Source organism: Neoarius graeffei, chromosome 13 (genome assembly GCF_027579695.1).
Source record: "Neoarius graeffei isolate fNeoGra1 chromosome 13, fNeoGra1.pri, whole genome shotgun sequence".
Lineage (NCBI taxonomy): Eukaryota > Metazoa > Chordata > Actinopteri > Siluriformes > Ariidae > Neoarius > Neoarius graeffei.
This window is the reverse complement of record NC_083581.1, coordinates 35,466,581-35,479,567: the sequence shown is the minus strand read 5'-3', so window position 1 is coordinate 35,479,567 and position 12,987 is coordinate 35,466,581. Positions and strand designations below refer to the sequence as shown.

General features: G+C 39.9%; 1 protein-coding gene across 2 annotated transcripts in view; it reads right to left on the bottom strand.

Annotated features, from left to right (window-relative positions):
* The window catches only part of vdra (vitamin D receptor a), a 167,067-nt gene that overhangs the window by 14,674 nt on the left and 139,406 nt on the right, over positions 1-12,987 (bottom strand). For both annotated transcript variants that reach the window (XM_060937634.1, XM_060937635.1), the window contains exons 4-6: positions 12,291-12,475; positions 8,487-8,586; positions 1,055-1,226 (exon numbers count right to left, since the gene is read on the bottom strand). In XM_060937634.1, the coding sequence (XP_060793617.1) occupies positions 1,055-1,226; positions 8,487-8,586; positions 12,291-12,475 (457 nt within the window). The remainder of the gene's footprint in view (positions 1-1,054; positions 1,227-8,486; positions 8,587-12,290; positions 12,476-12,987) is intronic.

Below are 12,987 nucleotides of genomic sequence, written 5' to 3'. Positions count from 1 at the left end.
TTCATTCAGGATTAATTCAGAGACGAGCTCGGAGGACGGCGCTGTTAAAGGCTGCATTCACCTCACGTCTGCCGTACAACATCATCCTAATGGACTCATCAATCAACACTGAAAATACACTGGTGCGCATATAATGAGTGTTGCGTGTGGGTGTGTGCAGGTCAACGTGACAAAGTTGTGCAGGTTAATGGACAAACTCTGCTGTTTTATTGTTAGTGCACTGTTAGCACAAGTGTGTATTAGTCAGCAGGTATCCTCTGAACATTAATAAATGTAAGCCAGGAGATGGATATTGGAGGATGTTGACGAGAGAACTGCTCTCTGTGCGTGTGCGCGCGCGAGGGATGCTTTACATCAATATTATATTTTTCTCTCCACAGGAACAGGATGTTCAGAGTCTTTTTTTGGTTACTCAGACCACTGGGCTCTACATCATCAACACACACACGCGTACACAACACATGTACACATACGTGCACCCCCCCCCGCACACACAGGGTTGGGCCATTACACTATATGAAAATAATCAACAACAAGATGTTGTGATGAAACTGAGTTACGGTTTCCACCCTGAAGTTGATTATTTTCCAATAGTAGCACTGCCTGAACTGCTTTTCCTCTCATACGACATTATAAAACAGAAATTTCTTTTATTACAAAATCACTTTTTACACTGCAAAAAAAATTCCTAGCAAGTGAGAATATATTGAATATAGTTGAACTGATCTAGCATTTCCTCTTAGAAGAATACAAGACACCAATTCTGAGATTATTAAACCTAGTTCTCGTAGACTGCAACCAACTTATTCCAAGATGTCTTACCAAGTAAAAATATCTGTCCATGCAGAAAGATAATTTCACTAGTATTGAGTAATTTCCTCCTCAAATTCAGTTTTCAATTTTTTGCAGTGTATCCATTTATAGTTATCGTTACAAAGCTAGTCCTGTAATCACGTACGTTAGAGCAGCTATAAAAACAGTCATATGAAACAGATCATGAAAACCCGTTGAGTAATCAGACTTGTTGAACAGGAAGCCAAGCGGATCGGCCCACCTGAAGCCGGGGATCATCTTGGCAAAGCCGATCACTTTCTGGATGCTGTAGCTAACGAGGTCAGCCAAGTGGGGCAGCATGGAGAGGCGGGAGTTCTCATCCCTGGACTCTGGGCTTATCACGCCGTCCTGACACATGGAGAAGAGACTGCTGAGCTTTTTGTCCATAGACTCTGCAGACAGACAGACAGACAAAAGATGATTACATACCAAAGAGCAAAAGAGAGATTTACATTTCCAGCTTATAGCAGACACCATTATCCAGAGTGACTTACAGAAGTGCACTGTAGTCTCTATCAAAACTACAGTTCAACAGGTCAGATAATAGTTAGCTAGTTCAAGAGGTCAGTGATTAATTAGCTAAGTTACTAGGTTAGTTAGGGATTAGTTAGCACATTTAACAGGCCAGGAAACACTTCGGCAGTTCAAAAGGCCAGGGACTAGTTCAACAGGTCAGTGACTAGTTAGCTAGTTCAGTAGGTCTGTGACTAGGTAGTTCATTCAGTAGGTCAGGGACGAGGTAGCTAGTATGACAAGTCAGTGACTAGTTATCTAGTTCAATAGGTCAGGGACTACTTAGCTAGCTCAATAGGTCAGTGACTAGTTAGCGAGTTCAGTAGGTCAGCAATTCATTAGCTATTTCAATACATCAGTGAGTAGTTAGCTAGTTCAACAGGTCAGGGACTAGGTAGCTAGTTCAACAGACCAGTGACTAGTAAACTAGTTCAATAGGTCAGTGACTAGTTAGCTAGTTCAGCAGGTCTGTGACTAGGTAGCTCGTTCAGTAGGTCAGGGACGAGGTAGCTAGTATAACAAGTCAGTGACTAGTTAACTAATTCAATAGGTCAGGGACTACTTAGCTAGCTCAATAGGTCAGTGACTAATTAGCAATTTCAGTAGGTCAGTGATTCATGAGCTATTTCAATACATCAGTGACTAGTTAGCTAGTTCAGTAGGTCAGGGACTAGGTAGCTAGTTCAACAGGCCAGGGACTAGTTAACTAATTCAATAAGTCAGGGACCAGTTAGCTAGTTCAGTAGGCCAAGGAATAGGTAGCTAGTACAACAAGCCAGTGACTAGTTAACTAGTTCAATAGGTCAGGGACTACTTAGCTAGCTCAATAGGTCAGTGACTACTTAGCGAGTTCAGTAGGTCAGTGATTCATTAGCTATTTCAATACATCAGTTGGCTAGTTCAACAGGTCAGGGACTAGGTAGCTAGTTCAACAGACCAGTGACTAGTTAACAAATTCAATAAGTCAGGGACTAGTTAATTAGTTCAACAGATCAGAAATGAACTAGCTAGTTCAACAGGTCAGGGATTAGGTAGCTAGTTCAACAGGCCAGTGACTAGTTAACTAATTCAATAAGTCAGGGACTAGTTAGCTAGTTCAGTAGGCCAAGGACTAGGTAGCTAGTATAACAAGCCAGTGACTAGTTAACTAATTAAATAAGTCAGGGACGAGTTCAATAAGTCAGTGACTAGTTAACTAGTTCAACAGATCAGAAACTAGCTAGCTAGTTCAACAGGTCAGGGACTAGGTAGCTAGTTCAACAGATCAGTGACTAGTTAACTAAATCGATAAGTCAGGGACTAGTTAACTAGTTCAACAGATCAGGAACTAGGTAACTAGTTCAAAAGGTCAGCGTCTAAGCTGTTAGGTCTCATCTCATTATCTCTAGCCGCTTTATCCTGTTCTACAGGGTCGCAGGCAAGCTGGAGCCTATCCCAGCTGACTACAGGCGAGAGGTGGGGTACACCCTGGACAAGTCGCCAGGTCATCACAGGGCTGACACATAGACACATACAACGATTCACACTCACATTCACACCTACGGTCAATTTAGAGTCACCAGTTAACCTAACCTGCATGTCTTTGGACTGTGGGGGAAACCGGAGCACCTGGAGGAAACCCACACGGACACGGGGAGAACATGCAAACTCCGCACAGAAAGCCCCTCGCCGGCCACGGGGCTCGAACCCAGACCTTCTTGCTGTGAGGCGACAGCGCTAACCACTACACCAACGTGCCGCCACCTGTTAGGTCAATAGGCCAAATATTAGTTAGCTAGCTTAATAGGTCATACAACCCCGATTCCAAAAAAGTTGGGACAAAGTAAAAATTGTAAATAAAAACAGAATGCAATAATTTACAAATCTCAAAAACTGATATTGTATTCACAATAGAACATAGACAACATATCAAAATGTCGAAAGTGAGACATTTTGAAATTTCATGCCAAATATTGGCTCATTTGAAATTTCATGACAGCAACACATCTCAAAAAAGTTGGGACAGGGGCAATAAGAGGCTGGAAAAGTTAAAGGTACAAAAAAGGAACAGCTGGAGGACCAAATTGCAACTCATTAGGTCAACTGGCAATAGGTCATTAACATGACTGGGTATAAAAAGAGCATCTTGGAGTGGCAGCGGCTCTCAGAAGTAAAGATGGGAAGAGGATCACCAATCCCCCTAATTCTGCGCCGACAAATAGTGGAGCAATATCAGAAAGGAGTTTGACAGTGTAAAATTGCAAAGAGTTTGAACATATCATCATCTACAGTGCATAATATCATCAAAAGATTCAGAGAATCTGGAAGAATCTCTGTGCATAAGGGCCAAGGCCGGAAAACCATACTGGGTGCCCGTGATCTTCGGGCCCTTAGATGGCACTGCATCACATACAGGCATGCTTCTGTATTGGAAATCACAAAATGGGCTCAGGAATATTTCCAAAGAACATTATCTGTGAACACAATTCACCGTGCCATTCGCCGTTGCCAGCTAAAACTCTATAGTTCAAAGAAGAAGCCGTATCTAAACATGATCCAGAAGCGCAGACGTCTTCTCTAGGCCAAGGCTCATTTAAAATGGACTGTGGCAAAGTGGAAAACTGTTCTGTGGTCAGACAAATCAAAATTTGAAGTCCTTTATGGAAATCAGGGACGCTGTGTCATTCGGACTAAAGAGGAGAAGGACGACCCAAGTTGTTATCAGCGCTCAGTTCAGAAGCCTGCATCTCTGATGGTACAGGGTTGCATTAGTGCGTGTGGCATGGGCAGCTTACACATCTGGAAAGACACCATCAATGCTGAAAGGTATATCCAGGTTCTAGAGCAACATATGCTCCCATCCAGACGACGTCTCTTTCAGGGAAGACCTTGCATTTTCCAACATGACAATGCCAAACCACATACTGCATCAATTACAGCATCATGGCTGCACAGAAGAAGGGTCCGGGTACTGAACTGGCCAGCCTGCAGTCCAGATCTTTCACCCATAGAAAACATTTGGCGCATCATAAAACGGAAGATACAACAAAAAAGACCTAAGACAGTTGAGCAACTAGAATCCTACATTAGACAAGAATGGGTTAACATTCCTATCCCTAAACTTGAGCAACTTGTCTCCTCAGTCCCCAGACGTTTACAGACTGTTGTAAAGAGAAAAGGGGATGTCTCACAGTGGTAAACATGGCCTTGTCCCAACTTTTTTGAGATGTGTTGTTGTCATGAAATTTAAAATCACCTAATTTTTCTCTTTAAATGATACATTTTCTCAGTTTAAACATTTGATATGTCATCTATGTTCTATTCTGAATAAAATATGGAATTTTGAAACTTCCACATCATTGCATTCCGTTTTTATTTACAATTTGTACTTTGTCCCAACTTTTTTGGAATCAGGGTTTTAGACTAGCTAGCTAGTTCAATAGGCCAGTGATTAGTTACCTAGTTCAACAGGTCAGATATTAGTTAGCTAGTTCAACAGGTCAGATATTACCTACAGTGGTGCTTGAAAGTTTGTGAACCCTTTAGAATTTTCTATATTTCTGCATAAATATGACCTAAAACATCATCAGATTTTCACACAAGTCCTAAAAGTAGATAAAGAGAACCCAGTTAAACAAATGAGACAAAAATATTATACTTGGTCATTTATTTATTGAGGAAAATGATCCAATATTGCATATCTGTGAGTGGCAAAAGTATGTGAATCTTTACTTTCAGTATCTGGTGTGACCCCCTTGTGCAGCAATAACTGCAACTAAACGTTTTCGGTAACTGTTGATCAGTCCTGCACACCAGCTTGGAGGAATTTAAGCCCATTCCTCTGTACAGAACAGCTTCAACTCTGGGATGTTGGTGGGTTTCCTCACATGAACTGCTCGCTTCAGGTCCTTCCACAACATTTCGATTGGATTAAGCTCAGGACTTTGACTTGGCCATAGAATGACTTGTGTGCTTAGGGTCGTTGTCTTGCTGCATGACCCACCTTCTCTTGAGATTCAGTTCATGGACAGATGTCCTGACATTTTCCTTTAGAATTCACTGGTATAATTCAGACTTAATTGTTCCATCAATGATGGCAAGCCATCCTGGCCCAGATGCAGCAAAACAGGCCCAAAACATGATACTATCACCACTGTGTTTCACAGATGGGATAAGGTTCTTATGCTGGAAGGCAGTGTTTTCCTTTCTCCAAACATAACGCTTCTCATTTAAACTGAAAATTCTATTTTGCTCTCATCCATCCACAAAACATTTTTCCAGTACCCTTCTGGCTTGTCCACATGATCTTTAGCAAACTGCAGACGAGCAGCAACGTTCTTTTTGGAGAGTAGTGGCTTTCTCCTTGCAGCCCTGCCATGCACACCATTGTTGTTCAGTGTTCTCCTGATGGTGGACTCATGAACATTCACATTAGCCAATGTGAGAGAGGCCATCAGTTGCTTAGAAGTTACCCTGGGGTCCTTTGTGACCTCGCTGACTATTACACGCCTTGCTCTTGGAGTGATCTTTGTTGGCCAACCACTCCTGGGGAGGGTAACAGTGGTCTTGAATTTCCTCCATTTGTACACAGTCTGTCTGACTGTGGATTGGTGGAGTCCAAACTTGGTTTTGTAACCTTTTCCAGCCTGATGAGCATCAACAATGCTTTTTCTGAGGTCCTCAGAAATCTCCTTTGTTCGTGCCATGATACACTTCCACAAACATGTGTTGTGAAGATCAGACTTCAATAGATCCCTGTTCTTTCACACCTGATTGCCATCCCACTGATTGAAAACACCTGACTCTAATTTCACCTTCAAATTAACTGCTAATCCTAGAGGTTCACATACTTTTGCCACTCACAGTTATGTAATATTGGATCATTTTCCTCAATAAATAAATGACCAAGTATAATATTTTTGTCTCATTTGTTTAACTGGGTTCCCTTTGTCTACTTTTAGGACTTGTGTGAAAATCTGATGATGTTTTAGGTCATATTTATGCAGAAATATAGAAAATTCTAAAGGGCTCACAAACTTTCAAGCACCACTGTAGTTCAATAGGTCAGTGACTAGTTAGTTAGTTCAATAGGTCAGATATTAGCCAATTCAATAGGTCAGTGACTAGTTAGCTAGTTCAATAGGTCAAATATTAGTTAGCTAGTTCAACAGGTCAGATATTAGCTAGTTCAATAGGTCAGTGACTAGCTAAATAGTTTTACAGATATGGACTGGGTAGCTAATTCCATAGTTAAGGGAAAAGCTAGTTCAATTGGTCAGGGACTAGTTAGCAAATTTAGTAGGTCAGGCTAAGAATACCATCAAGCCAAATCCTTGTTAGGATATGACATCAAAAATGCAACAAGACAAAATATGTAAACACCCCCCCCAAAAAAACAAACAAACCTAAAACACAATCATCTCATCATGGTGAAATGGTAACTCAGACTTTAAGGCTTTGTGATACTTATTGGAAAGTTGTGTTTTTTTAATCTGAACAATGCCAAGCTGCCATGTTGAGTCCTTGAGCAAGACCCTTAAATCCCAACTGCTCAACTGTAATCTCCCTCAACTGTAAGTCACTTTGGATAAAAACATCAGCCAAATGAAATAAATGTAATGTAAATGAATTTCTTTCTGTTCGAATCCACCAACACTGGTGTCTCATTTCAGTCTCATCTCAGGCTACAAGTGTAAAGACTGCACGGGGAGTGATGTGTTTCAGAGAAGAATCTAATTCATTAATAGGAAACAAACCATAAATCCTTGCATGCAAATTCACATCTATGAGCAACTGAGAGGCAGTCAGTCTACTAGAAGGTTTGTGGAAGATGGAGAACATGGAGGAAACCCAAATGGATATGGAGAACACGGGAAAAGCCACAGAGACTGTAACCTGAGCTCAGGATCAAACTGGGGATGCTGGAGCCATGAGGCTGTGTTGCCCAAAAATTATGTAATATTTTACAGACCTGATTCAAAAAATACATTCAAATGCTTTTTTTTTTTTAATTTTCAAATCAAAACAAAGTGGACATAAATATGATCTGTTATTAATCTAACAAACTCATAACAAATGTTTCCTGCACAATAATAAGTGTTTAGGTGAACTCAGGATTTAGATAATTTCAATAACATTTTCACACACAGCAGTCAAGAGGACGGCACAAAATAAAACCACAGCGTTATGTATTTATGGCATATTTTTGAAAAAAATCTATTTTTTTCCTTATAGTCATAGCAAAGAATGTGAACTTTTGACAGATCTGACTGGGTTCTTGTTTTTGTGAATGTGTAAAAAGAGAAGGTGCTTGTGGTGTTATTTTCCCCAAAAAATCGTAGCCCAAAGACACAAAAACAAAAAAGTTTTTGTTGCTCTTATTCCTGTTACAGTAATGACGCAAACCTGCGCAAACGATAATGTCTGTAAATGCTGTAATCTAGAAGGGGATGAAGGAAAAAAACAAGCCTCGCCGTCCCATTCCGGCATTAGAGACATAGATACGGGACAAATTCCACAAGACACAGCCAACCCGTGGTCATGACTGGCCTGAACTCTGAGTGGAAAAGGCGCCTTTATGGGCATCCATCTTGTTCGTGTAAACAGAACAAGTCTCTCCTCTAAGCGTGTAAAGATGCACGGTGAGTTTGCACGAGCAGAAATTCTAAAATGTTGATTTTCCATGTCTTGGGGAATTGGCAACGACTAAAATATGAGAAAATTTGGGGGGGTAGGAATATAATTGTTTTTTCCATGATGAGATGAGTGAAGTGGCACTTGTGGAGAACAAGAGCTGAAGATTGGTGCAAAATGGCTGACCATCAGGGATTAACTGGTAACAGAGAAACATAAGTGTAAAAGAAGAACAGAGTCTGGGCAGAAAAACAAGCCGGTTCTCAAAACACCATTTTTTCCTGCTGTGTGTGTGTGTGTGTGTGTGTGTGTGTGTGTGTGTGTGTGTGTGTGTGTGTGTGTGTGTGTACGCATAAAAACTTTTAGTCAGCATCCAGTTTCAAAAGTTCAGTGCTTTTGGCCAAAACAATTCGTGCACTACCAGCTGTGGACTGGCCTCCTGGAGATTAAACTTAAATTCCTTCCTCAATTTCACAGTGAATTTGTGAATGTGTGTGTGCGTGTGTGTGTGTGTGTGTGTGTGTTACCTGGCGAGTTATTCAATGAATCTGAAGAGGCATCCGAGAGTGAGTGGAGAGAGGCAGCACGACTGGCACTGCGCGTCACCGGACCCTCTCTCACTGGGGGCTACACACACACACACACACACACACACACACATTAGAACTACACGATAACAAGGGTACACAAGCAAACACTTGCTTGAAACCATTTCAAATCAGCTTCTGCCTTATATTTAAATAAGGAATAAAACCCTTAGGGGTGTGGTGTTAGAGGAAAACAATCAACGACCGGGTTACGTGCTGCGGCCTGACGCAAAACTGATTATTTTCTAATACCAGCACCTCCTGATGTGTTTTATTCCTTTCATACTCCAGCAATTTGTCAACAATTATTTAAGTATTAAAGAATGACAGACATTTCATACGTTTGATCCCTTTATTCATCAAACAAGTCAATGTCATTGAGCTGTTACCATAGAAACGACTACACATTTGCATTCAAGTGAGAACTACTCTCAGAGCTGCTATTTGTATAAATGATTCAACGGCATTTTCATTAGCATATTTTAATATCAGGACCATAACCACAAGCCGTTTTCTGTCTGAGGCAATTTGACATTTTCTTGAATTAACTGATCATTAATGAAAAGGCATTACACCAATTATCATCCGCTCACAATTAGTTAGGAATATACTGTATTTCCTTTTCCTGTTAACGTACTTATGAATACAAGGCTTTCTTACGAGACCAGCACCTGCTAATAAAGTCCCTGATCACTATTAGACTGTCACTGTGCTAATACTACAAAGTGAATCAGGAACCTGGATTCACTAATAAATCTACTGGAGCACGTCCCATCATTTTAACACAAACGTTTTCAATAAAAACCTCACATGGAAAATGCCTTACACATCACCAAATTAATTTTTTAGCCATAGAGTGAATGTGTGTGTGTGTGTGTGTGTGTGTGTGTGTGTGTGTGTGTGTGTGTGTGTACTTTCCATGAAACACAACTCCATACTGAAATTATCGTTTTGATAAAATTTGTGTTTTGTTTTGGTTTTTTAAACTTCCGGATTAAAAGCGGTTTCTATGTCTGATCTTTCAAGAGGAATTAATGAATAAACAGTGGACACTGTGTAACACTGAAATGTTAAAATGTGCTTTAGGATTATGTAAATAATAAAACACTTATAAAATGTTATTATTATTATTATTATTATTATTATTATTATAGGACAAAAAGTACTTTGTGTCTGTTCATACTAACCCCATTTCCAGAAAAGTTGGGATATTTACCAGGCAATAAAAACGTGATTTGTTAATTCATGTGAACCTTTATGTAACTGACAAAAGTACAAAGAAAAGATTTTCAATAGTTTAACTGACCAATTTAATTGTATTTTGTAAATATAAACAAAGTTTGAATTTGATGCCTGAAACACACTCAAAAAAAAGTTGGGACAGAGGCATTATTACCATTTTATTACATCACCTTTCCTTTTAATAACACTTTTTAATCATATGGGATCTGGGGATACTAACTGTTGCCATTTTGCTATTAGACTTTTTGTCCATTCTTCTTTGATACAAGACTTCAGCTGATCAACAGTCCGTGATCACCGTTGTCTGATTCTCCACTTCATGATGCACCATACATTCTCAATAAGAGACAGATCTGGACTGGCAGCAGGCCAGTCAAGCACACGCACTCTGTGTTTATGAAGCCATGCTGTTGTAGCCCGTGCAGAATGAGGCCTGGCATTGTCCTGCTGAAATCAGCATGGACTTCCTGGGAAGAAATGTTGCATTGATGAATATGTCTCTCTAAAATCCCAATATATGCCCCAATATATCAATGGTGCCTTCACACACATGCAACTCACCCATGCTGTGGGCACTGATGCCCCCATACCATCACAGATGCTGGTTTTTGCACCTTTCTCTGATAACAAACTGGATGGTCGTGTTCACCTTTGGCACTGAGAACTCGATGTCTGGTTTTCCCAAAAACAAGCTGAAATGTGGACTCTTCTGACCACAGCACACGTATCCACTGTCTTTCAGTCCATCTGAGATGAGTTCAGGCCCAGAGAAATCAGAGGCGTTGTTTCTGCATAGAACTGATGAATGGCTTCCTTCTTGCATAATACAGTTTCAGGTTGCATTTCTGGATGCAGTGACAGATTGTGTTAAGTAACAGTTTTCAGAAGTACTCCCAAGCCCATGTGGCTATATTTGTCACGTAAGCATAACGGTTTCTCAGACAGTGCCACCTGAAGGTTTGAAGGTCATGCACATTCAACAGTGGTTTCCAAGCTTGCTCTTTACGTACTGAGATGTCTCAGAATTCCCTGAATTTTTTCACAATATTATGGACTGTAAATTTTGAAACACCTAAAATCTTTTGTCGAGAAATGTTCTTTTTGAATTTACTCACAATTCAAATTTTAGCATAAAGGAGTGAGCCACAACCCATCTTTGCTTACAAAGACTGAGCTTTTGGTGCTGCTCCTTTTATACCCAATCATGATAGCAATTAACCTGCTTATTGTGGAATCTTCCAAAATTGTGTTACTTGAATATCCTATAAACTTTTCACCCTTATTTTGCATCTGTCCTAACTGTTTTTTTTAAGTGTGTTTCAGGCACCGAATTCTAACTTCGTTTATATTTACAAAATACAATTAAGTTGGTCAGTAAAACTATTGAAAATCTTTTCTTTGTACTTTTGTCAGTTACATAAAGGTTCACGTGAATTAACAAATCACAGCTTTTTGTTTTTATTGCATTTTGGAAAATATCCCAACTTTTCTGGAAATGGGGTTGTAGGCACGTTTAATGTTGCGGAAAATCTGTGAAACAAGTTAATTCTTATTATGACTTTGGAAATTATAAACAGTCGCTCCCTTCAACAACCTCTGTCTTGAAGTTAAAAAGTCAAAAAAAAAAAGAAAAACCCACTGCTTGTCATGTTACAAAAAACCTTAAAGCGTAAAGGCCTCTATCCTGAAGACTTTCCCCATGTCAGAGAACTTAAAGGAGAACTGAAGTCATTTTTAAACTTGCTTTATTTCTTAATTAACGTGTTATTCAATTACGTTTTCGGTTTTAGTAACCTTATATCGCGACTCGTATTGGCAACTAATTGCAATTAAATATGATACTTATCGGCCTATTTGGTTTTTAGCCATGTTGAATTTAGTTCATTTGGTCCATGGTAGGCGTTACTTATCTGCGTGATCTTCACGAGACTTGTGCGAGACTTCGAAATGTGAAGTGTCAGCCGGGTGTCAGTGCCGCCATTTTGAAAACTGTTTTCCAAACGAAATATTGCACAAAAACGAGTTTAAATGACGATTACTGCCGACTTTTTTCAAACTTTCCTGATTGCTATCAAAACAAACAAAACTTTCGGCTTGATTACATCAGCATTCGAAAGAGGGCGCGCACGTCTTTTGACATTGGCAGATGTTGGTCACTTTGATTTCCGCTGTACCTTTTACTTCCGTCCTACGATGTCTCGCACAGGTCTCAATGAATCTCGTTTACGGCCATTGCTTTGACATATGGACTGATATATTACAGAGCATATTTCAAACACTCATAACTTGTTATATCAGTGACAAAATAGCTATCAAAAATGTATTCCTATATTTAATGAGAAATAGAATTTTGATAATAAAAAATTTGCCTTCAGTTCTCCTTTAACACTACAGTTTTATCTGTAACTGAAAAAGCTTTAACGTGACCACGTTGTATTTTTATGCACGAGAGCTCATTTTCTTTATTTAACAATTGGAGAAATTAAAGAGTGCAGTACTGACTCGGAATTTCACAAAGTCGGAGTAGGAGTCATCATAGGTCTTGTGATGTGCCTCCACCAGCGTGCTGATGATCTGACTCTGCTCCTCAGTCAGCCGGGGCTTCTGCGCCTCCCGCATCGCCTCCTCTTCCTTTCTTTTCAGGATCAGCTCCTTCTTCCTCTGTACCTCCTCATCAGTCAGAATGACTGCAGAGAAATAAAAAACAAAACAATAACAACAGGAGTTAGTGTGATTCATTACAGCACAGCTAGCAGTTCATCAGTAACTTCAGTCTCGTGCTGCTCCTGATCTTGCTTAACCCAGGCTTCCTTATCTTAACAGCTTCTCTTAGTGGATTTGTTCAAAAGCTCTTTAAGCTCTTAAACATTGCCCAGAACTGACTGACAACCTGAAATAAAGGGCTTCCTCTTCAGCTCTTAATAACAATATCATCAGTCCTGAGATAAACAGAGAAAATCCGTCCCGCTCGGAAACGTATGTTACACCACCTAATAAACTCCAGTCACATCAATACTCGGCTCTGGAAGACTTCTGTCTTCCTGCATGATTAATTACAGCTTTAAGTGAAGTTTACAACTTGAATACTTGAACTTTTACACAAGCTAAACATAAATTGCACACAGAGTCAACGTATCGTGGAATTTATTGCTCGTTTTTTTTAATCCAAGTTTTGAATTAAAGGTGCAGATTTTTTGCC